Here is a 25,294-nt window from a genome sequence, read left to right as displayed (position 1 = left end):
TTGCGTTGTGGGAAGTGAGCTTGGTTGAGTTACGATCTGGAGGTAGCTTATGACGCGGAACGGAATCCGTACTTCGGTCTGCTATTACGAGTGATTGATTAGTTTTGGACGCTAGCAAGGCATCGAAAAACAAGAGACTACAAGAAGCAAGAAGAAGAGGAGAAAAGAGGTGCATGCCCCGACGACTATCGACACAACCCCAGATACCCAAAGCTACACCAGACGCCACCGCCCTAATGTCCTCCGAACTATTCTACTCCTTCCTCCGCATCTCGACCGCGCAGACGCTCCGCGCATCCGGCATCGACCGCTGCCCGCCCTCGGTCCTCGACACGCTCACCGACCTCACGATCAGATACATGACCCTTCTCTCCACCAAAGCGACCGCGAACGCGTACATCTGCGGCCGAGGTGAGGTGGAGTTGGGAGACCTGAGGTTCGCGATGGAGCAGGCGGGGATGTTGAGGCCGACGAGGATGTTGGATGAGACGGTGAATGATGGGGAGGTGTGGGGGATCGATGTTGAGGATGAGGGGTTGGAGAGGTTTTTGGAGTGGTGTAGGACTGTGCCGAGGGAGATCGCTGCTGTTACAGGAGGGGAGGAGTTGATTGATAGTACGTCCTTGCCTTTTACTAAACACTGCTCAGAATTGAGAGAGAGGTGAGCTAACGATGATTACTGCAGCATTGATGAAGAAACAAACAAACGTGAGCCAGGAAGATAGATTCAAAGGCACGATCCTCGACCCGTCCCCGCCGCCGTCACCTACACAACACAGCAAACTTGAGATCGAAGGCGGTCCTGGTCCGGTTGAGTTATAGTCTCTGCAGGACTTGTCGTGATGCGCTATAAGTGAATTGCGGCGATTACAGCACACAGGGTGGAGTTACTTACACGACAGATTCATGATATGTACATTATTGATTACTATTTGTACGGATCGCGGTGATTATAGAGAGAGTGGATTCATCTACTCAAACGACAAGAACAGCAAAGATATGATATGAAGATATAATCGCCATAATACACACAGCACTACACTCCTCTCTTCATCCATATCAAAAGCAAAATTGAGACTACGCAAGTCAATACACTAAAAAGAGCTAATAAAACATTTTTTGACATAATATCTAAATATACAAAGCTATAAATATAACCTGCATGGCAAATCCAAACAGCAACAACAACAAAATACTAAACAAAAGCAGAAGAAGTACAGTAATTACTAGCATTAACAAAAACAAAGGAGATCCAAAATATTAGAATATAGAAATATAGAAAGAAGAAAGAACAGAGCGTGGAATATAATACATCCTATGAATACCTACCTACATTATCATCTGCTTTCGGAAACACAACACACAACATGGTGGGAATAGACAAAATAATATAAAAAGTTGACAAGGAGGATTTTGAACGAATAGTATCGGCAAAGAAAAAGAAGAGAAGAAGAGACAAGAGATAATAATACTAGAGAAAAGAAGAGAATATTAAGAAGTATTAGTTTTGACCAAACACGAAACCAAAACACGTCAAAAAACCAAAACAAACAGAACCAAAAGGCGAAAGAATAAAAAAACAAAAGAAGAGGAAGGTATTAGGGGTAAAAGTACATGGACACAAAAATCATATCAAAACTGCATCAACTCTCCTCCTCCAAATCATCCAAAATATCCTCCGGCACAAGACTAAACTCATCCTGATTCTCAATCAACGAATTCACCGCCTCGATCGCCAGAAAATAGCTATCGCCCGCCAACCCGCCCGCCGCCGGCTGCGACACCTGCTCGCCCGTCTCAGGGTCGAGTTGCGGCGGCGGGATCGGGCCGGTGTCTTCGTCGGCCGCGTTTTGCGAGTAGAGGATGTTCGGCGTGATCACGGTCGAGAGGTTGTGGATGTCCATCTTTGATCCGGATTCCTCGTCCACGTGCGAGAACGAGGCTACCCATTTCAGGAAGTTTAGTAGGATCTCCATCGAGTCTCGGTGTGATCGGGGTAAGAGACAACAACAGAGATGCAGCACGCGGCGACGCGTCTCGTCGTCGCCGATCTTTTGCGAGGCAACCCAGATCCGGTAGAGCTTGAATGTTAGGAGAGGATCCGGCATCTCGCGAAGGAACTTCTTCAGCAAAGCTGCGAGCTGGACTGGTGACTCGGTGTCAAGATTCACGCGGGTGCTCGACGAGGCGCCGGATTTATCAATCGTCTCAGCCAATGCCTTGAGTTTTCGGATGTTTCCGTTTTTCCGGAAAACACCTTCAACCGACATATCTAGAAAAAACAAACATTATTAGGCACAATAGATCAAAGTAAACTTGAGGAGTGAACTCACCCTTCCGTCGCATAGCGCTAATAACATCATCCAAAAACGCAGGAACTTTCAACATCCCCGCACTAACACCCAACTCAGAATCCGTCCCGCTGCGCTCGACAAGCGCGTCCAGGCCGACCTTAAACACCCCGTTCGCGTTCGCCGCCGCCGCAGCAGCAGCATTAGCAGCCGCGTTCGCACTTCCTTTCCGCTTCATCTTTTCCGATGAATTCGGACTCGGTGCGCCGCTGCCGCCGCCGGACGCGTTATATCCTGCGCCGGCATCAGCGGCGTTGGTGCCGTTGCTGCTGCCGTTGCTGTTGCCGTTCACGCCATTGCTGTTGGACTTGCTAAACGCCTTTCCAAACTTTTCCCAAAAACTCAGCTTCGCGCTACCGTGCCCCGGCGACGCAGGACTCCGTGGCTCGCTCGCCATCTCGAGGTACTCCTGCTCGGAGAAAAAGTAATCGACCACGATCACCTGCAGCTCTGTGAACGCGCGCTTGCGCACGGCAGTGTATTCTGCGGGCGAGAGTTCGGAGAAGTATTTCAGGCGGCCGGCGCCGGCGCGCGAGGCGGCGGACGAGGACGCGATTGAACGCGCGATCGGGGTGGTGTCGTCGGTTGAGGGTTTGGGCGCTAGTTGCACTGCGTTGGTCTGTCGCTGTTTCTGCGGCTGCAGCTGTTGCAGTTGTTGCAGTTGTTGCTGCTGCTGCTGCTGTTGAGGTCGTGATTGTTGCTGCTGGCGCGGCGACGTGGTACCCCTATCATCAGTAGGCGCCGGTCCGACATGTGACTGCGAGACCGGCAACTGCTGCAGCATCAGCTTCGGCGCTGGACCGGAACCCAGCTTGAGCGAGCTCTGGCGCTGATGACGGAACGCGTTCGGCCGCTGCTCGCGCGCTTGCTCGGCGGCGACGATGCGCGGGATGTCGTCTAGCGTGAGGTATTTCTCGCCAAATAAAATGTCGGGCTTGTCTGAGGATGCGGTGTTTGTTCGGCGGGGAGCGGAGGGTGGGGTGTCGGGGTTGTTGAGGAGGGAGGTGGTTGAGTGGTGGTGGGTGGATGGAGCGGTAGCTATTGATGACGGCGGCGAGACGATTTCTCTGCTGACGTTGCTACTGCTGCTGTTTGCGTTGACGGTAGTGCTGCTATGTGTCCTGCTACTCTTCCTCCGCTGCAGAGAGCCGGTTGAAGGTCCCTGAGGCGATTGCGACTGGGATTTTGGCGACGCGGACGCGCGCTGCGACTCGTTTCCCATCGTGCTCTTTGATCTGCGGACCTGCTTCCCCTTTGCGTCCGAGATTGCGCGTTTGAAACGGGTGGAGCGCAGGCGGCGGATGTCGGTGAGCGTGTTGACGTAGCCGACGACGGACTCGTGCTTGTCGGTCGACGAGATCCGTTTGAGCGGTCCCTGCGCGGCGAGGGTTTCGACGGTTTTGTAGACGCGTTGCAGCGCGACTTTGAGCAGGAACGAGTACTGGTTCAGACGCGAGACGAATTCAAAGCCGGTGCGGGGTTGGTCGGCGGCGGTCGCGCAGTCCGTGCATAGGACGACGCGGAGGTTGCTGCTCCAGACGGCGCGGGCGAGGTCGTCGACGAGCGAGCGCTGGCATTTTGCGCAGGCGAAGCAGGCGGCGGTGAGATGCCATCTGCGGTCGCGGCGGTCGCCGGAGTCGGCGGAGGGTAGGAGGCGCGCGCATTTTTCTTCGATGCCGCGGCGGCAGGACATGCATTGGTCGGTGATGTTGGGGACGAGGGTCGCGCGGGAGAGAACGGGCGGGGAGTTGTGGGAGGACAGGTAGTCGAGGAAAGATTCGACGGCGTGGGAGTCAGAGTCGAGTCTGTCTTGCAGAAGAGCAGAGTCGAGACCGAATTGGATGAGGAGCTTGAGGTAGTGAGCCATTGAGGTGACGAGGTCGAGGAGATCTTTTGAGGATGAGGGAGCTGCGACAGACGAGGGAGGAGATGGGGTGGAGGTGGCAGGCTGGGCGGAGGAGGGAGAGAGAACGGAGCCGGGGAGGGTGGTGAGGAAGTTGACGATATTTTTGCAAAGAGTTTTTGGTTCTTTTCCGAGCGAACGCGCGACGGTGGGGTTTTGCCGGAGGAGGTCGATAGCTGAGAAAAGGACTTGAACGCGGTATATCAGTCTGCTTGTCGCGAGGACGGCGTCGAGCGTCGAGCTGGCGGTCGCGTACTGGAGCATGTCGGAGATACAGGCGGCAGAAACCTCCTCGTACTCTGAGAGCACGGTCCAGATGCGGAAGACTTTGTTTTCGACAGCGGACTGCTTTGCTTTGAGGAGGTCGGGAGTGAGGTCGCTGTCGTCTTTCCAGACATACGGGCCGGGGTCTGTTGCGGCGGAGGCAGGAGGGGCCGATTCTGCAGCGAGACGGACGTTCCAGAACTTGTGAATCATGTAGCATTCAGGGTGCCAATGCTCGTGGCGTCCGTTGCGGAGGTTTTCGATGAATTGGCGGAGGATGGCGGAGTTGCAGCCCTCGCATCTGTCGGCGAAGAGGGTGGAGAAGTGGAAGTGGCAGTAGACGGAGCCGTCGCGTTCGTAGTAGTTGTCGTCGGCCTGGAAGACGCGGGGGCAGATGGAGCAGGTGAAGTGTTCGAGGTGGTATTTGTGGCCGACGGCCATGACGTAGTCGCCGCGGAGGGCGCCGCCGCAGACGTGGCAGAGGAGGGAGCGGCGGCGGAAGAAGTCGAGTTCGCAGAGGGGGAGGGGGGAGGAGGGGGGTTGGTCGAGGGGGAAGAAGCGCTCGCCGACGGGGTTGCCGCAGTCCTGGGGAGTTAGACAGAGTAGAGAGATAAAGGGAGAAGAAGGAAATGAAAGAAGAAGGGTGGAATAGAAGAAGAAGAGGGGACATACGGCACAGACAAAACAAGATTTATGAAAGGTTTTGTCCATGGCGCGGATCGTAGGCGCGTCGAGGGGCAGGTGACATCGCGCACATAGAGAGGAGGAGGGGGTGGATGGTGAAGAAGAGGAGGAGGTGACGGTGAAGGGTAGAGAGGGACGGGAGAGGCTGTCAGAAGGAGAAGCGTAGGAGGATTGGACGCGTGAGGAGGAGGGATTTGAGGACGGGGGAGACGTTTGTGGTGGTTGGGTTGAGGAAGAAGACGCGAGGAGCATGACTGCGGGTGGAGCAGAGGTGAGAGCAGAGCATGCGACGCGTCTGAAGAGATAGGAGAAGTGAGAGAGGAGAGAAGAAGAAGGGTATATAGAGGAGATAGTAGAGGAAGTGGTGAAGTAGAGAAGGTGGTGAAGTGGAGCCGAGGGAGTCAGGGGCGGGCGTGGACGTGGCAAGAGCGCAGGGGCTGAGAGGAGATCAGAGAAGCGAGTGGATGACTAATTGCTGACTGTGTTTATGAGTAGTTGTTTGTATGTTGCTGTATGTCTTTTGTATTGGAGTATTGGAGTAGTTAATAGTGCTATTAGAACACTCTCTACTCTTTAATACAATAACTACAAGAATAAGAGCAACAACATCTTCTATTCGCTTTTCATTGTCAACAAACGAGCCGTCTCAGCCGCATTCGGCTATCTTCCTTTGTTCTCATCGAATCTCGGCTCCTTTTTTTATGCTGTTCTTTTTGTGCCTGTTTTTGGTGTTTTGTTGTGGTATTTGTTCTGTATAGTCTGTTTGTATTCTTCTTATTCTATTTACTCTTCTTTCTTGTTCTTCTTCCCCTTCTGTATGTACTTCTATTAATAGCTCGCTTCATTGAGGGATAGGGTACCGTCTCGCTTCAGCCTGACTCGTCTGGTCTCTCTCTCTACTTCTGATATCCCATCTCTACTCTCTCTCTCTACTCTCTCTATCTCTCTATCTCTCTACTCTCTCTATCTCTCTACTCTCTCTACTCTCTCTACTCTCTTCTTGATATCTCCACTCTACTCTACTATTATGCTGCTCAGATATCTCATCCCCCTCTCCCTCCTCCTCTCCTCAGTCACCGCCCTCCCTATGCCGTCCCCGAGACACCACCCCTCCTGGGGCATGCTCCCCCCTCGCGCCCATACCCACCGCATCCAGCACCACTCTCTTCCTCCGAATGATCCTGAACTTGATCTGAAGCACCAGGAAGAGACTATCATTGATGTCTCTGAGGAGCTTGATTATACCCTTGATGTTGGCAGTCAGTAGACTACTCTCTCTACACTGTACTGGATACCTCATGCTGTCATAGACTAGTCTGTCTTTACTCTCTTCTCTCGTGTAGACAACATACTTATGCTCAATACTATACCCATTACTACAATAAATACATCATGCACTATCAATCTAATGCATCTACACACTCCCTCCGTATCCTCTCCACCCCCCTCACCTCCCCCATCCTCTCCAACACCCCCTCCAACTCCCCCCACTGCGCCCTCGCCTCCTCCCCCCTCCCCTCCCGCACCATCCTCCTTAACCTCTCCGGCGCATCCACAATCGCCCTCAACTCCCGCACGCACCGCTCCCGCTCATCCTCATCCGCCTTCTTCCGCTTCTCGCTCAGCGTCGCAATCAACGTCGCCGACACCTCCGCAATATGCGCCACCGCAGGCGCAAGCGCAGACGTCGTCGGCTGAAGCGGATCCATGCTACTCCGCATGCTCTGGATCGTCTCGGTGGCGGTGATCAGCTTACTGTAGTTATCATACACCAGCGCCTTGCCCTCTCCTTCCAGTGTCCGGATCTCGTGCATCAGCGTATTCTCCTTCGCCACAAACTCCCGCGCCTTGTTCTCCCGCACAAATCGGTCTAACCACTCGTCTGCTTTGAAATCAGGCCGGTCGATTTCCGAGGGCTGCACGCCCGCCGTGAACCGGTCCGACCCCAGCGCGTAAAACTCCCGCAGCGCGGTCCTTCGCGCGTTGGCTGACGATACTATTCGTTTGCCATTGTGTGGAGACCTTGATGATGGTGATGGTCTGTCTGGTGTCTGCAGATGCGACTGTGCATGAACTGTGGAATTCGACATCTTCCTTCTTGATGTTGTATTGATTCAACAACCTCCTCCCTCCCTCCTGTGTTCTGTTGCGCCGCCATCCCACGTGACTCTTACTAATCCATCACTAATCACTCTGACTACTTAAAGTTATCAGATCAACAGCAGCCGGGACCTTTAATCTCGATCCGAGCAGCTCCTCGCATATCCAGACTGCTTATGTTCATAGCATGAAATAGAGTATAATAAACACAGAGACAGTTATATAGCAATCATGCAATAACACAGCAGAATTGCGGAATAAAAACACAGAAAACCAGACCTGTTCTGGTCTCCTGGCCGCTCTTCCCGCTCCGGTCGGCTGCTCGCGTCTAGATTCCTCGGCGTCCGTCTCGCGTCGGGGCTGCTCCTGAATCTGCTGCTGCTGCTCTGGTTTAAGGCTCGGCATTTGTTTTGACATAAAGACTCATTTCTCTTCTCCTTCTTCTTCTCTTCTTGTATGCTCTCCTCATCTTCTCTCCTCTCATACTCCACCATGTCCACACCCTCCGTCGTCATCGTAGGCGGCTCCGTCGGCGGCCACGCCATCGCCCACAACCTCGTCTCCCTCCTCCTCCAAGACGCCCGCCGCCAAAAACTCCCCGACTTCCCCTTCCCGCGCATAACCGTCGTCGAGCCCCGCCGCGGCCTCATCAACCCCATCGCCATCCCGCGCACGCTCGTCGACCAGGCCTTTGCCCCGCAAACCTTCGCCCCGCCCTCGTCGTTCTCCCCGCAGGTGCTCGACCACGTCGACTTTGTCCGCGGGCGCGCATCTTACATGTCCAGAGCCCGCGTCGACGTCCGGCTGACGGACGACTGCACGACCTCCCTCCCATTCGACTTTGCAGCCATCGCCGTCGGCCGCCATCGTCCCGCGTTCGTCATGCCCCCGCACCTCACAAAGCACGAATACCTCGCCTTCGCCGACTCCTACGCGCTCAACTTCCGCGCCGCGCACTCCATCGTCGTCGTCGGCGGCGGCGCGGTCGGCATCGAGATCGCGGGCGAGCTGAAGTACGCTTATCCGACGAAATCAGTCACCCTCCTGCACTCCCGCGACAGACTCCCGCCTGAACCGTCGCTTGATCCCGAGTTTAGCGAAAGAGTGCTCGACGCGCTGCGGGCGCTTGGGGTTGACGTGCAGCTCAACACGCGCGCGGCAACTGCAGCAGACAAGAAACCGTCAGAGATCGAGGTGGGAAGACGAATCATAAAGACGACCGACGGCCGCGAGTTCGAAGCCGACTGCACGGTCTGGTGCACCTACCGCGGCACCGTCGCCTCCGAGTTCCTCGACAGCTCCGTATTCCTACCGCAGACCTCGATCGACGCCGCCAACAACGCAATCAAGGTCAACGACGACATGACGGTCTGCGGCGGCTTCGACAACGTCTACGCGGTCGGCGACGCGAACGACTATCCCGTGATCAAGACCGCGGGCGGGGCGATTTTCCAAGGCAGCATTATCGCGCAGAACATTGCGCGACAGATCAATATCGCGCAGGGGGTCTACGCGCCGCTGGACGAGGTCGAGAAGGAGCAGGGGGTCGAGGTGCCGGAGGTTGTGCTGTGCGAGAATTGGGGGAAGGCGCATATGGCGGTTATTATCGGGCAGGAGATGGCGGTGGGGGAGACGCGCGCGAACGGGGTTTCGAGAGACTACAAGGCTACGGCGGAGTTGTTTGAGGGGGATATGAGCACGAAGCGGATATTCGAGGCGATAGGGGTGAGCGCAGTGAGCGCAGAGAGCGCAGAGAGCGCCGTGAGCAGCAGTAACGGACATTGATCCAGTTAATGAGTATATTGTAGTATTGTAGCAACAGAGATACATCAATTCATATAAAGCAGGCAGTCTAGTAACAATTAGCTAAGAACTGAGAAGGAAGAACAGACAGAGCATGATCAAGGAGCGAATCAGATGGTCAGAAAGTATTTTGTTTAGTCATCGAGAACTGAATCTCTAGTACTAGAAGTGCCATAAATGCTAGGTATCATCATTTGCTAGATCTGCTCTGTTATGAGAGTACTTACTAGTTGTTATAACAGTAGTTGATATGTTGATAGTCGATATAGTTAACAAAGATGATGAACAGCAGAGGAAGAAGTTATAAAGAGAACCCGCACCCTAAACTCCCAACTCACCACTCACTCACTCAACAAACCAGCGTGACTGCTTTTCAATAGGAAGAGTAACCCTACACTACGCACAACACACAACCCTAACTCCATCCACGCTGCTTTTCGCAGTCAGGTCTGCCAAACCATCTGTTTTCTCCATCCAGCACCGCTCTTTCGTCTCGCTTTCCCCGTTTCTTCTCCGTCAAATACATATTCAAAATGGGTCGCATGCACAGTAACGTATGTGTTTTGTTGTTAGCTGGTTGTTGTTGGTTTGGTGTGGTGGGTGTGTGGATTGAGCTGGGATCGAATCGTCAATGATGAGGTGAAGTCAGGTCAAGACAAGACACCACACCACTCTCTCAACACCACATATTGAACTTATCATGAACAAAAACTAACACCCTCACAGGGCAAAGGTATGTCCTCCTCGGCCACACCTTACTCGCGCCATCCCCCGCGTGGTTCAAGCTCACTCCCGAGAGCATCGTCGACATGATCATCAAGAACGCCCGCAAGGGTCTCTCGCCTTCCCAGATCGGTGTCGTTCTGCGAGACTCCAACGGTGTCGCCCAGGTCAAGGTCGTCACCGGCAACAAGATCCTCAGAATCCTCAAGTCGAACGGTGAGTCTCTTCTTTTTCAGCTCCTTTCTTGTATTCATACTAATAATCTGCAGGCCTCGCTCCCGAAATCCCCGAGGACCTCTACTCCCTCATCAAGAAGGCCGTCTCCGTCCGCAAGCACCTCGACCGCAACCGCAAGGACAAGGACTCCAAGTTCCGTCTGATTTTGATCGAGTCCAGAATCCACAGACTGGTCAGATACTACAAGACCGTCGGCGTCCTTCCCCCCGTCTGGAAGTACGAGTCCGCCACCGCCTCGGCTCTCGTCGCCTAAGCGTCTTGTTTATTTGTGTTGTTTGAAAAGTTAATACATGAAGTAAAAAGATTATCTCGGCTGGGTCTCTTTCTCAGGGAAGATGTATTGTACATTTAGAAAAATAATCACTCGTGCATCTCGTGCATCACTTTCTTCCACCATCTATCGTACACGTAGTCGTCACTAATACTATACTCATTCCTTCGAAATACTCTCCTCAGACACAAGAGGCGCATCTTTACTCCTCTCCAGCAAAAACATCGCCAGCCTCTCCAGCGGATTATTAGGCCTAAACACATTAGCAGAGTCCTCTATATCATATTAACAGTAAAAGTAGTGAAAGCAGAAACACATACTGTTCTCGAGCTATCAACTTCATGCCATCAAGCAACGCCGGCGTCACGAATTTATTCAGATACCGACGAAGCGGCGCGCCTCCACGGACCGGGTCCTGCTGCGTCTGCTGCTGCCCCTGCTGAGTGTCAGCGTCAGTTGAGTCCTCTTCCGGTGAGAGTTTCTGCTGCTTGGCTTTCGGCGGGGAGGTTGTGTCGTGGCCGTTGGTGGGGGATGTGTGCGTTGAGGGGGGGATGTGTGGGTGGGTGGATGTGGATGTGGGTGGTGGTGGTGGTGGTGATGGTGCGTCGATGGCGTCGTGTGTTCGTTTCCGTGATGTGTTTGCGTCGTCGGGTTGTATTTCCTCCTCTGCATCTTCCACAATCGTATCTTTTGGCGATGTCGCAGCATCATCAGCAACATCATCAGCAGGAGTAGCAACAGCAGCACCAACACGATCCTCACTCGCAACCCGATCCGCAACCACAGCACCTGATCCGTCCATTTTTCTTCTTCTCCCGTCCGTTCTTCACCTCAGACAATCTTCACCTCAAAGTGAGATAATGCAAGGGTTGGCGATATGCAAACAAATCGCTGGAATCTGGAAATCAGATTCGATACCGCGTAGATGACTTCTTGATATCAAGTATATCGTCTCGTCTTTCCTGTCGTTCTCTTTTCTCTTTCTCTTTTCTGCTTGCGCGTCTATGTCGCCAGATACAATCCTCTTCTCTCTCAAAAGATCTTCTTCCAAACCAATTCCTCACCGCTCAGTGATTCCGTATCTGTTCACCAACCCAAGCCAACTACAACCAACCCGGCCTCACTTCTCCCGCCCGCCCATCCCGCTTACATAACCCTCCTCCATAGCATTAATAATACAACAACAAGGGCCTCGTACCAAGAAGCCAGGGTCTCGAGAGGAGGAAGGGCTGAGGTGAGGTTACGACGGCAGAAGGAGATCGGAATCGGATACAGAATCAGAGAAAGAGATTGTTATTGTTGTTAGGAGAGGATATATTGGAGAATTGCAGATTGAGGAGGAAAGGAATATTTCTGTTTGTTGTCGCTGGGTCTAGTTCGTCACTTCTCATCAGCATCAACATCACCAACATCACCAACATCACCACCACCAACATCACCGACATCACCGACATCACCAACATCAGACACACACACACACACACCATGAGTCGACGCAACCAATACTCGCAAAACCACCCCTCCCACGCCCTCAACTCGCCCTACAACCCCTACGCCCACCCCACGCACCAGCAGCAAGTCTTCCGCAAAGGCCAGGCCTCGATAACCACCTACTCGTCGCGCCTGCGCCAAGGCGCCACCGCGCTGCTCGTCCCGCAGGGCGCGCTGATATCGACTGGCGGGACGTTGCCGCGTGCTGCAAAGAGGAATTACGCGGAATTAGACGACGATGATGATCTTTTGGCGGCCGCTGGGTTGGGTACGCCGAGTAGAGCGGCGGGGGCGGAGGATGAGCAGCCGGTGGTGAAGAGTCGGCCTGCGTTTATGACGAACCATGTCTACCAGTATGCTACATCTTACTTCTCTTCTTTGTGATATATTTGCTAACACACATCAGCACCGAGGAACAACTCGAAGCAGCGGCAAACCTCCCCGAGATCCTAATCCCGATCCGCATCAACCTCGACCTGGGCAGCTACCGCCTCGCCGACTTCTTCCTCTGGAACCTCTCCGAGCGCCTGACCACGCCCGAGCAATTCGCAGCAATCATGTGCACCGACCTCGATATCCCCGTCCACACGTACGCGCCCCAGATTGCGAACGCGATCCGCACGCAGATCGAGGAGTATGCGCCGGTCGCGACGATTAATCTGCCGCCGGGGATACAGAATGTGATTGTTAGGTTGAGTCTGCATCTTGCGAAGCATTTGTATGAAGATAAGTTTGAGTGGGATCTGGCGTCGACGGGGGCGGCTCCGCTGTCGTCGAACAATAATGACGAGGAGGAGGAGGATGAAGAAGAGGAGGATGAAGGTGAGGAGGAAAGAGAAGAGAGTAAACTTCTTGAAGAAGCGGCAAAGAACGGGGATAGCTCGGTGAACGAGATCCTACGAACAGGTCTTACGCCAGAACAATTCGCGCGCACGGTAGTCTCCGACCTCGGACTCACCGGCGAATTCTACCCCGCGATCGCGCACGCCATCTACGAAGTGCTCATCCGTCTCAAAAAAGAAGCCTGCGAAGGCCACCTACCCATCGAAGTCGACAACGACGCCGCGTACAACGCCGACGCGGGCTGGCGCGTTGATCAGGAAGGGCTGGGCGACGAGTGGGCGCCGACGGTCGAGGAGTTGACGCAGGAGGAGATCGAGCGGCGGGAGGTCGAGCGCGAGAGGAATATCAGACGGTTGAGGCGCGAGACGGCCAAGTTTGGCGATTCGGCGGCCGAGCGGGCGATCGCGGTCGCGGACGCGACGGGGCTCTTGAGCGGGTCGAAGAAGCGGAGGCGGAAGACTACCATGTTTTGAGATGTTTTCTCTTTTTTTTAAAGAGGGCGCTGGGTATGATGTCAGTGGATACTAGTGATCAAGAAATGATTTCAGAAATGATTTCAAGAAGTGCCAAGGAGCTGTATGTATGATAGAAACCGAATATTGAATTACCTCGACATGATCCATCCAAGTAAGCTTAGTACATGAACGGCGATGTCAAGTCGTCTCTCTTTTTTAGAGAATAAGATTCATTGATTATGGCGACACAGTGACTGGACGTGTGAGAGTGAAAGTGGTTCTCGAGATGGAGGAGGGAGAGAAAGTTTCGGATTACCGGATTTGTAGTTATTCTGTTGAGAAGGTTGTGGTCGGTGGGGAGGATGGTGGTCCGGATGAGGTAGACTACAATTGTTACAAGTTGTTCTGCGATACCAGATTTCTCTTTCATATGATATTGTTATAGACGATATCTATAATATCTCTTAGATAAAGATATCCGAAACAAAAAAGACACAGCCATCACACTTCAGCCGTGCGCCGGCGCAATGTAGATCATCCAAAGCAAGCCGAGATGAAAACCAAACAAGGTTAGCAGACGAGCAAATCGTCTTTGTCAAAAACCTGCGGTACGCCAGACAGACGACGATGAAAAGAGAATAATGAACCGACGGGGTTTATAGTCGTTGTTGGCTGAGTCGAGTGGTGAAGTAGTGGTGGAGCGTGGAGCATGGTGTAGTTCATAGATTACCTAATTCGGAAATAATAGATTATTTCTTTGTCCTTGCTTCTTCTTCTCCTCATCTTCCCAAGCTTTAGTTCATTCACTGCATCTCTCTTTTCTCTTTCTTTCAGTACATTGCCGATTCATCACACGATATCGGCGCAGTCGGACTACGAACCATGCGCAAAGAGTGAGTTTACGTCTGTCGGTTTTAGTCTCTTTGTCTCGGTGACGTCGAGTGCGGTTGGTTCTTGTCAATCGACTCGTTCTTGCTCTTGCTCTTGCTCTTTCTTCTTGGATTGTCGTTCTTTTTATCTTTGTATCCTTGTTGTTGCTCTGTAGCTGCTACTTATCAACAACTATCAACAAGCATCAACAAGCATCAAGACACCAACAAGCAATTCCCAACCGCCGCACTCCGCCGAGCTTATCCATCACCACCACCACCAACTAACCTGCCCTCCACCCCTCCAGCTCCTCCTCAATTAGCTCTTCGCAAGCTAATCCGAACAAAAATCACTTCCGCGAGAAACCCGCCTCTCTTCACTCTAAAATGGCAGGCCGCATGGTCCGCCCGTCGGCATCGCAGTACCTTCCCCTGCCCTCCGACGACGTCGCTGATGACGACTCCGCGTCGCCGCTCGACACGTTCTCCGCCTCCTCGTCTGCGTCTGCCTCGCTGCGTCGAATGTATGCTCGTTCTCCTCTTTGCTCGTTTATCGCCTGTCTTTGTCTTTTCTACTGTGTTCTGTCGTTGTCGGCGCGGGCTCTCTCTTTGTCGCGCTTCGCTCCTTCTATCGCTCCTTGTTCTCCACGTGGTAATTTTCCACTATAAATTGACCGGCCTGCCCGCCTTCTGTTCTCTCTCTTCATCTCAATTTTATTCCATCGACCATGGCTGACTCTTCCCTTTCCTCCGAACCCAAAAGCCCCCAAGCGGACACCGTCGTGCTCCCGCATCCCCTCGCAACCGTCGACTCCGCCAACAAGGCAGACGGCCTCGCCGTCCACGCCCTCGAAGACGACTCTTCCCCCCCTGCTCCTCCCTACGACTCCAAGTACGCGACCAGCAGCACCAGCGACAACGACGACGACGACGACGGCATCTCCGACCACGACCTCCGCACGCTCCGCCGCGTATCCGACCGTCTCCCCGCGGCAGCCTGGCTCGTGGCCGTCGTCGAGCTCTGCGAACGGTTCACGTACTACGGTCTCACCGGCCCGTTCATGAACTACATGCAGAACCCCGCGCACGACTCCCTCCGGCCTGGCGCGATCGGACTCGGCCAGAGCCGCGCGTCCGCGCTGAACTACTTCTTCCAGTTCTGGTGCTATGTCACGCCAATCGTCGGCGCTGTCGTCGCGGACCAGTATCTCGGCAAGTTCAAGACGATCTCGATCTTTGCCGGAATCTACGCGGTCGGACTGGCAATCATCTTTGGCACTTCTTTCCCGGCCGCGATTGACGCAGGCGCGTCGCTGGGCGGCCTTGTGACGGCGATGATTGTCATCGGACTCGGCACGGGAGGCATCAAGTCGAACGTGTCGCCGCTGATTGCAGAGCAATACACAAACACAAAGAAGTACATCAAAGAGCTCAAGTCCGGCGAGCGCGTGATTGTCGACCCCGCGGTGACGATCCAGTCGTTGTTTATGATCTTTTACCTCTGCATCAACGTCGGCTCGTTGTCCGCCATCGCCACCACCGAGCTCGAGCTCAACGTCGGATTCTGGGCGGCTTATCTCCTGCCGTTCCTGTTCTTCTTTGTCGGCATCTTCTGCCTTATCGCCGGACACAAGGTCTACGTCAAGAAGCCACCCACGGGCTCTGTCATCCCGCACGCGTTCAGACTCGTCGTCATCGGCGCCGTCAACCGGAACCTCAACTACGCGCGCCCATCAGTCAGAGCCGAGCTCGGACTCTCGGCCGTTCCCTGGACGAACCACTTCGTGGACGAAGTATCCCGCGCGCTGGTCGCCTGCCGCGTCTTTGTCTTCTACCCGATCTACTGGCTCGTGTACGGGCAGATGCTCAACAACTTCATCAGCCAAGCCGGCTCGATGAACACGCACGGCATCCCGAACGACATCATGCAAAACATCGACCCGATCGCAATCATCATCTTCATCCCGATCTGCGACAGCTTCCTGTACCCGTACCTCCGCAAGGTCGGCATCCCGTTCAAGCCCATCACGCGCATCTTCTTCGGCTTCGTCTTCGCCGCCCTCGCAATGGCTTACGCCGCCATCGTCCAGCACATGATCTACACCTCCGGCCCGTGCTACGAATACCCGCTCGCCTGCCCCGCGTCCGAGAACGGCCAGATCCCGAACGACATCCACGTCGCGGTGCAAACCCCCGCATACTTCTTCATCGCGCTCTCCGAGATCTTCGCCTCCGTCACCGGCCTCGAGTACGCATACACCAAGGCCCCCGCGTCGATGAAGTCTTTTGTAATGTCCCTCTTCCTCCTGACCAACGCCTTTGGCGCCGCCATCGGCATCGCCATCTCGCCGACCGCAAAGGACCCGGATATGGTCTGGACATACACCTCGCTCGCAATTATCACGCTCTTCTTTGGCGGGTTGTTCTGGATCATCTTTAGTAAGTATAATAAGGATGAGGATGGGCTCAATGAGCTTGACGCGGCGGAGTCGGATGATTTTACGGAGAGGTTGCAGGCTGATGCGAGGGGGACTGAGAATATCGCATAGGCTGTGCTGGGGAGTTTGGATAGTACTTTAGCATTTTAGTTTTAGTTTTAGTTTTAGTTTTGTTTTTGTTTTTCTTTTCCCTTTTCTTTTTTTTTTTCCTTTTCTTCTCTTTTTCTTTTTCTCTTTCTTTTTCTCTTTCTTTTTTGTATAGTTATCTTTCTTGTTTTTTGTAATATAGCACTTTTCCCATAACAACCTCATTTATACTAAATAGTCTCAATTATTTATTCTAATAAAAACATCGATGCAGATCAATGCAGCGCAAACAATATTTCATAAAACACACACAATATACAATGCAGCTTTTACATACAAGCCAAAAACAAGACAAACGACTAACAAGTTCGTGGAACAACAAGCTGGAGCAAATGTAGAGAGCAAAATAAGACACACGGTAAAAGAAGAAGACAGATTAGGTAGGAGAGGGCGATATTGTACATAATTTACTCATTCCACAAACGCGTGAAACTATACGACAGGAAAAAACAGTAAAAGAAGAATAAGAGGAAATTCACACTAGAACGGATTGATATCCGACAACACCCGCGGCCGCTCGCGCAGCCATCTCATGCGTGGCCCCGACCGCGCGCGCTCGCTGACTTTGAAGCCAAACAGGTGCATTTGGAAGACTTCCCATTTCGAGTCGGAGTCGTGGAGCAGCGTGCTGACGGCCGCGTCTTCGGACGACGAGGGAGTGGCTGTGGTGCGGTCGGTGGTCGAGGCGGACGAGGTTGTCGAGGACGCGGAGGCGGTGGGGGATGTTGATGTCGGTTGTTGTTGCGAGGAGGTGGTGGTGGCGGTGGAGGTGGAGGTGGCGGTGGAAGTGGGGTCGGTGCCGTTGCCGGATTGTGGGTGGGAGGATTGCTGTGATTGTGACTGTTTTTGTTTTGGTGTTGGGTGTGAGACGGCGGTTGAGGCCGGGATGCGAAGGCCGCCGAGAGGGCCGGGGATGTCGGTGTAGGTCTTGAGGAAGAGTCCCGCGAACGAGGTGCCAAAGTATGCGCCGTCGACCTCGCTTTCCTCTTTACCCGCCGGAGAGTAGATGTCGGTGCAGTTCGGGCAATAGAGCTTTACAGTGTCGCGGCTGGGGAGATCCGAGGTTCCGATGGGTAGGAGCGGGGTGGAGTGGCAGAGGTAGCGCGGGCAGGAGCCAAAGTGCGCGAGGTCGTACTTCTCGGCCATCACGGCGAGGCCCTGGCGCGTGAGCAGGAAGCGCGCGTGGATGAGCCCGTAGAGCTGGTCGGCTGAGTTTTCGATGATTGGGATGTTGGGCAGGTGCGCGGCGTCGTCGGGGTCGGTTTCAAAGTCGAGGATCATGTCAAGAGCTTCTTTATAGTACGGCACCAGCGAAGACAGACCGGTGAGGTTGAAGTCGTCTTCGATGAAGTCCTCGGTAACTTCGGCGAAGTATTCGTGACCTTTCATCGAGCAGAACGACGAGATCCAGGTCTCGCCTTCAGAGTGCGACGAGCCGGATTCATAGTATGACTCTTCTTCCTCTATCTCTTCTTCCTCCTCTTCCTGTTGCTGCTGGTCCTCGCCCTCTTCATCCTGTAAAAGCTGATCTTCGGCCTCCTCCTCCTCCTCCTCTTCTTCTTCCTCCTGCTGCGGCTCCTCGCCTGTCTTCTTCTGGCCTTGCTGATGGTGCTCGACGCCTTCCATCATCGACGACTCACCGAATGGTTGTGCGAATTCCGCAGATGCTGAGGGAGTGCTGGCGCCGCTTGCTCGCGATGGCGAAGCGACAGCACTGGAGCTATTCATTGTCTGAGCAGTCTCGTGAGTGTTTGTGTGTTGTAGCCGTGGGTGTATCTGAGACTTCCTCCACGTATTGAGCTCTGCGCAGTCTGTTTGAAAGTAGATCACCGACTACTACTGCGCTATATATATGAAAGATAAAAAAAGGAAGAAAGTGATTTTCCTCAGCGGACAGCGGCTGACGAGGACGATCGCAGTGGTTCACAAGAGAACTGAATCAACCCAACGCAACTGAATAGACAACAACAGTCTTCCGTGCAGTAACAAACGCGCTGCTGTTCGATCGACCGGGGCAACAGGGCAACAGAGCAGGCAGCAAGGCTTTGGTGCGGGAAGAAGAGAGCGACGAAGGTGAGGTGCGTGGGCTGAAGCAGGGAGTTACCCGGCTACTTCATGATTACATAAGCACTTACATAATGAGGCGCCCGTACTCCGACCCCCACAACAGGCGACAGGTGCGCCATGAAAACTAAACTCAGCTCAGATCTGCGTCGGCGCAGCGGCCTCTGCCTTGGATCCTGTCTCCACTCAGCCCAGGAAGAAGAAGATATTCAACAGTTCCCGCCGGATTCTCTTCTACCGCTACGAGAAGAACCGGGTTTCAGTCATGGTGGTCCGCATCGGCATTCGCCAGCAGCTCGCGGGCCTCGTGTGCATCTGTGTTCTGCTCTCGCTCGGTGTTCTCGCGATAGTTCTGGTTAGTGGCGTTGAAATCTTGTTTACTCTCAGCATCTCCAGCTAACCACCGCGGACCGCTCTCGTGCCTCCCTCGTGGCCGGGGGGGGCTCGTCCTGGTCTTTATTTCATCCTGCAGGCTGTCGTCACTCAGAACTACGTCCTCGGACTGCGCGGTGAGCGTCTCGAGCTCGTCGCCCAGGTCAAGGCATCCCAGGTCTCCCAAGTAGTCGACGTCTACTACACAGAGACCTACGCGATCTCCACCCGATCCACCATCCAGGAAGCCTTCCGCAACTACCGTGCCGGAAACACCTCGTTGTCCGTCTGGGCCGCCGCGAACGAGTCCCTCGCCCTCTCGCTCGACGTTGATGACGCCGTGCTTGCGACTTCGGTCTACTCACTAGACCTCGACCCGCTCTTCAACATGACCAACAATTTCACCCGCCGCGAGGTTCTCCAGCTCCTCCCCGACGCACTCTACCCGCTCGCTGACGGAGATGCTCCGAGTGCGCTCGAAGACCTCGGCGGTGTCATTCGTGGTCCGTACGGTGCGGGGGCCCAGATCGTGCTTTCGCTCACCATCCCGATCTACAACGTCTCCATCCGCTCGACCGTGTCCGACCGCACAATCGGCTACCTCACAACCATCATCTCCGCAAACATGCTCACCTCGATCATCAAAGACAACCAGACAATGAGCAACTACTACTACCAATACTCCCTGATCGGGCTCTATCCCGACACGGACTCCATAGAAAACTACGAAACTACCCAGTTTGTCTACATCCTTCCTCCGACTCATGATTGGACGCTCTTCGGCAAGCACTTCCCATACCACGACTATCCAGCAGCATCACTCGCTCTCGTGAACGAAACCACGGGCTCGATCATCAAAGCAAACAATCCTCTTCGATCAAATATATCAGTAGGCTATGCATACGCAGACGTCTCTTTCGACACCTGGGGCCTCACAGTCGAAATGTACCGCGACGACGTCTACAGACCGATCCACCACCTCCGCAACATCTCTCTCGCGACCGTCTTCTCCCTCGCCGCTTTCATGTGCATAATCACCCTCCCCATCGCCCACTTCGCTGTCCGCCCAATCGTCAAACTGCGCGCCGCAACAGAGCATACTACGGCTCCGCCTTCATACCACAAAGATAGCCACGACTCCATCGCGTACGACGAACCTCCGCCGGATACTGACTTTGATCCAGATATCACACCCGTCGGCGGCGGCGGCGGCGGCGAGGATGATGACGGTGCTGACGGCGGCGGTGAAAAGAAATTGTTCACGTCTGGAATTCGTCGCAGCCATGGCGACTGGACCGGTGATGGCATGCGCAAGCGCAAGCGTCAATGTTCACCGGTCAAGGGATTCCGACTACCGCAGACTGTGCCGCAGAAAGCCCGTCCGCTGTTCAAAGACGAACTCACAGAACTCACAACTACGTTCAACGAGATGACACAGGAGCTGCGCAAACAGTACGAACATCTTGAAGAGCGCGTTCGTGAACGTACTCAAGAGCTCGAGGCGGCAATGATGCAAGCCGAAGCAGCAAATGAAGCAAAATCGGTGTTTATCGCAAACATAACTCACGAGCTCCGCACGCCTCTCAATGGAATTCTCGGTATGACATCTGTCCTGTTGAGCGAGGAGGACCCGCACAAAATCAAGCGGAGTCTGAATATCATCTACAAGTCTGGAGAACTACTATTACATCTCTTGACCGATCTCTTGATTTTCTCGCGAAACCAACTCGGCAAGATGACGCTCGAAGAAAAAGAATTCAAGGTCGCGGAAATGGCGTCTCAGATCCGGGCTATTTTCGCAAAGCAGGCTTCCTCCGTCAAGGTCGATCTCTCTGTCGACCTCGTGCCGGAGCGCATAGGCTCCATGGTGCTGTGGGGTGATCCCAACCGCATCTTACAAATCATCATCAACCTGGTCTCGAACGGACTCAAGTTCACGCCGAAAAACGGCGCGATCCATGTCCGTATGGTGTGTCTGGGCGTGGTCGATGAGCCGAGACGGTCACAGTCAGAAATACCAGCGCTGAATAACGACAGCGCCAGGAGACTTGATAGTATACGGCGAAAGAGCGGAGGTCGGAGTCCAAACAAGTCTATCTCGATTATAGATGAAAAGCAAGGCCGCGTGTACGCTCCCTCGCCTGTGCATGCACCGACGAGGACATCGGCTGTTTCTTCGGTTGATCCAGAAAAACAGTCTAGGGATCCACAATTCAGAGGCTTCTCTTCCGGGTCCGTCGGAGTCGATGAAAAGCCATCGTTCTGGCCCGAAGCTGCAAGCGGGACTAGTAGTCCCGACCCAGAGAACCCGCTACGCAATTCGACACGATCTTTGGGCGGTCGTGTGCGATCTGCCGGGGTTTCTCCTGCGCGGAACAGCTCTATCTCTCTTGGACTAGCTGGTCGATCGAAAGAGGCTCCCCCAGCATTGTACACCTACAACCTCAACAACGCCGGTACATCGAGCAGTCTCGCGTCCTCCTTCCGCCGTAAAGGACACTCGCTCTCGCTCTCGCAGCCGTTCGGCAAGCGAAACCACGCAAAGTCAGAGTCGCCTGTGTCGCCGCACTCTGCCGACAACAGCTACATCGGTGCCACTCGCGCCAGCAGTTTTGCGGGCATTGTGCCGCCTCGCACGGCGACTTCTTCGCGCGCAACGTCGCCACATTCACCGGCGCAGGGGGTTCTGGACGGTGATTTGAACGGCAAGTATCTCGAGTTCTTAGTGCAGGTCGAGGACAATGGGCCCGGTATCCCTGATCACATCCAGCGCTCGATTTTCGAGCCGTTCGTGCAAGGAGACCAGGCTCTGTCAAAGAAATATGGCGGTGCGGGTCTCGGTCTGTCGATTTGCAAACAGCTCGCTGAGCTGATGTATGGCTCGATCGAGGTCCAGAGTGTTGTCGGATCCGGGTCGACGTTCACGTTCAGGGTTCGGCTTCGGTACGTTAGGGATTACGAGTCGTCGATCAAAGATGGCGTTGTCGGCGAAGGCTCTTGCTCTTCGAACGAGCCCTCTACGGATTCGTCGGGGGAGAAGAATGTGTCTACCGACCATACCTCGCCTGCTGACACGCCGAACGAAGGCGGGCGATCAGGCCAGATGGGCGGGTCACTCGCCGGTCTTGGAGCGTCATCGTACTTTCTGAGCAAGCACGCGCCAATCATAGGCGTGGACGATACTTTAGACTCAGACAGCGTGCTGTCTGTTGCGACGTCGCTTAAATCTCTCACGGAGTCACTCAAATCTCTTGTTCTCAGTCAGCAGCAGCTCACGCTCGAGAACGGCCAGAACCCGTCGCGGCAGTATGTCGGTGATCCTTCGTCGTCTGAGTCATCCTACGGGATCAAGAAAAAGACGAGGATTTTGGTGGCTGAGGATAATCGGGTTAATCAGCAGGTGATTATCCGAATGCTGAACTTGGAAAAGATTACTAGTGTTGCGATTGCCAAGGATGGATATGAGGCGATCAATCTCGTCAAGCGAAGTTTGAAGGCCGGGACGCATTTCGATGTTGTGCTTATGGATATCCAGGTGGGTTTGCTTTCCTCATCATCGCTAACAGACCATCAAGCTAACGATTTAATCATCCTCTATAGATGCCAAACCTAGACGGTCTGCAAGCAACTCGAGCGATTCGCCACGACCTAGGCTACGAATACCCGATCGTCGCGCTGACCGCGTTCGCCGACGACTCCAACGTCAAAGAGTGCATGGACGCCGGCATGAACAATTTCATCACCAAACCAATCAAGCGCGACGAACTGCGGTCGATGCTGGATGAGTATTGCGCCAATCGGCAGATTGACGATGATGCGTCGTGATTTGTAGATTATTCTTTTCCTTTTCTTTTCATTAGATTTGATCTATGTTTGTTCTGTGTATAGTATTTAACAGTATGAGTGTTTCTTTTTGCCGTCTTGTGTGTTTGTTATACCTTTGTTTTCATTTCGGTTTAAACTTACCTCGGGTTCTCATTTCGTTTGTTATTTCTGTTCTATTCGGGGCGCCAACTTGATATCTTATTTTCTTCATTTCATTTCACCAGCCTTTCGACCTATCTTCTCTTCTTTCTGTTCTTTCAACACCTCTCCCATTGCTATTACCAATGGTTCGCATACTATGTCTTATAATGTTGGGTTTGTCCTTGGGCCGTTATATCTAGGTTTTATCGTTTTGTTCGACTGGTCGGTCAGAAAGTCTTGTTTTATTTCGGGTGCTTATCGATACGTGTTTTAAAAGTTCTGTAACTATTACTATCGATACCTTCAGACAAAAAGTAGCAATAACAGTCCTCACCGCCGACGACCAAACCTCTGACCATATTTCGAGCCGCCGCTGCCGCTGCTGCCTTTACTCGACCGTATCTTGAGCCGTTGGAAGTTATTCGAGACGCCGCCGGCGCGCTTTGACGATTCGCGTGCTGCTTTCGCAAGGGCCTGCATATCTATTTTCGGCGCGGGGATCTTGAATCCGGTCGCGGGGGGAGTTGCTCGTCATCGTCGTCGTCATCTGCGTTATTGCCATAGCTCGCGAGGGGTGGTAACTCTGCGTCGTTGTCGTAGTTGCCGTTGCCGTACAGAGTAACAGGATCGTCTTTGGATGTAGTATTCGTGCGAGGATGTGAAGATGGTGAGGATGGGGGAGCGTCGAATTCGTCGTCGGAGCAGGGGATGCCGTCGATGTCGGCGGCCATTGTGATTGTTGTGGTTGCTGTTGGTGCGAATTCGGGATGGGGCACGTCGTCATCGTTGTCGGTATACTCGTCTAATTCATTCTCGTCATTATGAAAGACCTCCTCGTCATCTTCCGTCGGCATATCGAGCTCCTCCTCCTCCGAATCAGAGTCATCCTTTGGCTTCTGTTTCTCCACCTGCTTAGCAGCAGCCGCCGCCAAAGTCGGCCGCATCTTGACAAGTCTCGTCGTCCGCTTTTGCGTCTTTGCTTTCTTGTACCGTGAATTCTTGTCCCGTGCAGCTGCGCGCTCGTGCGCCTGCTTGACCATCTCCTCGATATCGCCTTCCTGCACTTCGCCCAGGTGAAATACTGCGTCATCCGCGCCCTTCCTCTCCTGTGTCTTTGCCTTCGATGGTTTCTTTCCTTTCGACAGTTTCGCAGCAACGGCTGAGGCCGTTGGCGGGGCAGAGTTCAGCTGGTCCTCGTCCGGACGGTTCATCTCGAGCTCTCGAAGCACGTTCTCATCCTCGCTATACGCCTCATCCTGCGCCCTGCGCAGATCAGCAAGTATAGCGCTCAACCCCCTCACCACGGACTGCGGCCGTTTCAGCGGCGACGGGGTGGCCAGCAGACGCTGCATATCGTGGTGTTGCTGGAAATACGAGGCCGAAGTCGGCGTCTGCTGTAGGGCACGGGAGGAGGATAGTGGGGTCGAGAGGAGGGAGGAGGAGGGCGAGGGGAGGTTTTTGGAGGGGGTCGTGCGGGTGAGTGTGCGGGCGATGACTTTGGTGGAGGACCGGTGCTTGGGCGAGTGAGATTTCGTTGGTGTGTCTAGAATCGCTCTGTCGTCGTCATCGTCGTCAAAGTCGTCGTCGTCAAAGTCATCGTGACTCCGTTTCTTTGAGATACTCGTAGGAGTCTGCGTCTGCGCCGCGCTCCCGCCAAAAGTAGGCAAAACGGCCGGGAAAATCGGCGGTTTATTAAGATCGAAAATGTCAAAAAACGCGAGCGCCCGACCTTCTGCCAGCGGCGTAGGTCCGACCTGCGTGACTTGCTTCCGCTGACGCCGGTCTGACGAGGACGCAGAGTTTCCCGAGTACGGGGGATCGTATTGCTGCGTCTGCTTCACCGGCGTCGTCGTTGGCTTTGTAGGTGAGTGGGTTGGCTTTGATTGTGGTTTGTCGTGGTGGTGGTGACGACGTCGGTGTTCTTTGACGGGGGTATGAGGTTCATGCTGGTGGTGGTGGTGTTTATGTTGCTTTGTCGGTTTGACCTCTGTGTTGCCAGCAAGTTCTGCTTTTAACTGCTTGTACGCTTTATACTTTGCATCTAAAAACACAGCACAATTCACTCTCAGTTAGCTAGAAGGTCACCAAACAAATCTATCGTCGTAGAGCTCTTACCGATATCAGGATTACTCTTGATATCCTGCTTCTGCGGGTTCCGCCCGTTCGCACTCTTGAAACTGTACTCCCAGTCTTTAATCTCAAGCTTTAACTTCTCAAGCGCTGCCGTGTCCGTCATCTCATCACTTGATTTCTCAGCGCGTAGTCGTGGTATCAAATAGTGAATGACCAGCGAGGGTGTTGCTGAGTTCACAC

General features: G+C 53.7%; 12 protein-coding genes across 12 annotated transcripts; 7 read left to right on the top strand and 5 right to left on the bottom strand.

Moving 5' to 3' along the window:
* Positions 1–236: 236 nt before the first annotated feature.
* On the top strand, positions 237–822 carry BZA70DRAFT_291132 (uncharacterized protein; the record flags this gene model as incomplete). The annotated part of the gene is made up of 2 exons (XM_064914273.1): positions 237–615; positions 686–822. The coding sequence occupies 2 exons, from the start codon at positions 237–239 to the stop codon at positions 820–822; spliced, it is 516 nt and encodes a 171-aa protein (XP_064766579.1).
* Positions 823–1,643: 821 nt separating this feature from the next.
* On the bottom strand, positions 1,644–5,454 carry BZA70DRAFT_240995 (rho-type GTPase-activating protein 1; the record flags this gene model as incomplete). Its single annotated transcript, XM_064910520.1, has 5 exons — positions 1,644–1,746; positions 1,783–2,272; positions 2,334–2,548; positions 2,903–5,103; positions 5,191–5,454. The coding sequence occupies 5 exons, from the start codon at positions 5,452–5,454 to the stop codon at positions 1,644–1,646; spliced, it is 3,273 nt and encodes a 1,090-aa protein (XP_064766578.1).
* Positions 5,455–6,143: 689 nt separating this feature from the next.
* BZA70DRAFT_282709 (uncharacterized protein) lies at positions 6,144–6,672 on the top strand. Its single transcript, XM_064913331.1, has one exon. The coding sequence runs from the start codon at positions 6,230–6,232 to the stop codon at positions 6,467–6,469; it is 240 nt and encodes a 79-aa protein (XP_064766577.1). The 5' UTR covers positions 6,144–6,229; the 3' UTR covers positions 6,470–6,672.
* On the bottom strand, positions 6,603–7,537 carry BZA70DRAFT_302034 (Vps51/Vps67-domain-containing protein; the record flags this gene model as incomplete). The annotated part of the gene is made up of 1 exon (XM_064914731.1): positions 6,603–7,537. Exon 1 carries the CDS (start codon positions 7,290–7,292, stop codon positions 6,603–6,605), a length of 690 nt encoding a protein of 229 aa, XP_064766576.1. The 5' UTR covers positions 7,293–7,537.
* BZA70DRAFT_282706 (uncharacterized protein) lies at positions 7,312–9,386 on the top strand. Its single transcript, XM_064913330.1, has 2 exons — positions 7,312–9,154; positions 9,333–9,386. Exon 1 carries the CDS (start codon positions 7,759–7,761, stop codon positions 9,085–9,087), a length of 1,329 nt encoding a protein of 442 aa, XP_064766575.1. The 5' UTR covers positions 7,312–7,758; the 3' UTR covers positions 9,088–9,154; positions 9,333–9,386.
* Positions 9,387–9,549: 163 nt separating this feature from the next.
* Positions 9,550–10,423, top strand: BZA70DRAFT_282705 (40S ribosomal protein S13). Its single transcript, XM_064913329.1, has 3 exons — positions 9,550–9,659; positions 9,891–10,044; positions 10,098–10,423. Exons 1-3 carry the CDS (start codon positions 9,639–9,641, stop codon positions 10,316–10,318), a joined length of 396 nt encoding a protein of 131 aa, XP_064766574.1. The 5' UTR covers positions 9,550–9,638; the 3' UTR covers positions 10,319–10,423.
* Positions 10,352–11,239, bottom strand: BZA70DRAFT_67202 (uncharacterized protein). The gene is made up of 2 exons (XM_064915317.1): positions 10,657–11,239; positions 10,352–10,589 (listed from the first exon to the last, which is right to left on the bottom strand). The coding sequence occupies exons 1-2, from the start codon at positions 11,136–11,138 to the stop codon at positions 10,496–10,498; spliced, it is 576 nt and encodes a 191-aa protein (XP_064766573.1). The 5' UTR covers positions 11,139–11,239; the 3' UTR covers positions 10,352–10,495.
* A 257-nt stretch (positions 11,240–11,496) lies between these two features.
* On the top strand, positions 11,497–13,537 carry BZA70DRAFT_296884 (uncharacterized protein). The gene is made up of 2 exons (XM_064914544.1): positions 11,497–12,180; positions 12,234–13,537. The coding sequence occupies exons 1-2, from the start codon at positions 11,822–11,824 to the stop codon at positions 13,141–13,143; spliced, it is 1,269 nt and encodes a 422-aa protein (XP_064766572.1). The 5' UTR covers positions 11,497–11,821; the 3' UTR covers positions 13,144–13,537.
* An 844-nt stretch (positions 13,538–14,381) lies between these two features.
* Positions 14,382–16,543, top strand: BZA70DRAFT_299924 (putative MFS peptide transporter; the record flags this gene model as incomplete). The annotated part of the gene is made up of 2 exons (XM_064914678.1): positions 14,382–14,518; positions 14,902–16,543. The coding sequence occupies 2 exons, from the start codon at positions 14,382–14,384 to the stop codon at positions 16,541–16,543; spliced, it is 1,779 nt and encodes a 592-aa protein (XP_064766571.1).
* A 199-nt stretch (positions 16,544–16,742) lies between these two features.
* BZA70DRAFT_282698 (casein kinase II regulatory subunit-domain-containing protein) lies at positions 16,743–18,138 on the bottom strand. The gene has a single exon (XM_064913328.1). It carries the CDS (start codon positions 17,966–17,968, stop codon positions 17,060–17,062), a length of 909 nt encoding a protein of 302 aa, XP_064766570.1. The 5' UTR covers positions 17,969–18,138; the 3' UTR covers positions 16,743–17,059.
* A 552-nt stretch (positions 18,139–18,690) lies between these two features.
* Positions 18,691–23,152, top strand: BZA70DRAFT_67131 (uncharacterized protein). Its single transcript, XM_064915315.1, has 3 exons — positions 18,691–18,998; positions 19,116–22,550; positions 22,616–23,152. The coding sequence occupies exons 1-3, from the start codon at positions 18,909–18,911 to the stop codon at positions 22,838–22,840; spliced, it is 3,750 nt and encodes a 1,249-aa protein (XP_064766569.1). The 5' UTR covers positions 18,691–18,908; the 3' UTR covers positions 22,841–23,152.
* On the bottom strand, positions 23,046–25,279 carry BZA70DRAFT_67134 (DNA replication and checkpoint protein-domain-containing protein). The gene is made up of 2 exons (XM_064915316.1): positions 25,097–25,279; positions 23,046–25,022 (listed from the first exon to the last, which is right to left on the bottom strand). Exons 1-2 carry the CDS (start codon positions 25,215–25,217, stop codon positions 23,464–23,466), a joined length of 1,680 nt encoding a protein of 559 aa, XP_064766568.1. The 5' UTR covers positions 25,218–25,279; the 3' UTR covers positions 23,046–23,463.
* Between the last annotated feature and the right edge of the window lie 15 nt (positions 25,280–25,294).

Source organism: Myxozyma melibiosi (assembly GCF_037950935.1).
Source record: "Myxozyma melibiosi strain Phaff 52-87 chromosome Unknown BZA70scaffold_11, whole genome shotgun sequence".
Lineage (NCBI taxonomy): Eukaryota > Fungi > Ascomycota > Lipomycetes > Lipomycetales > Lipomycetaceae > Myxozyma > Myxozyma melibiosi.
The sequence above is the reverse complement of the archived record's forward strand: the minus strand, read 5'-3'. Positions and strand labels throughout refer to the sequence as shown.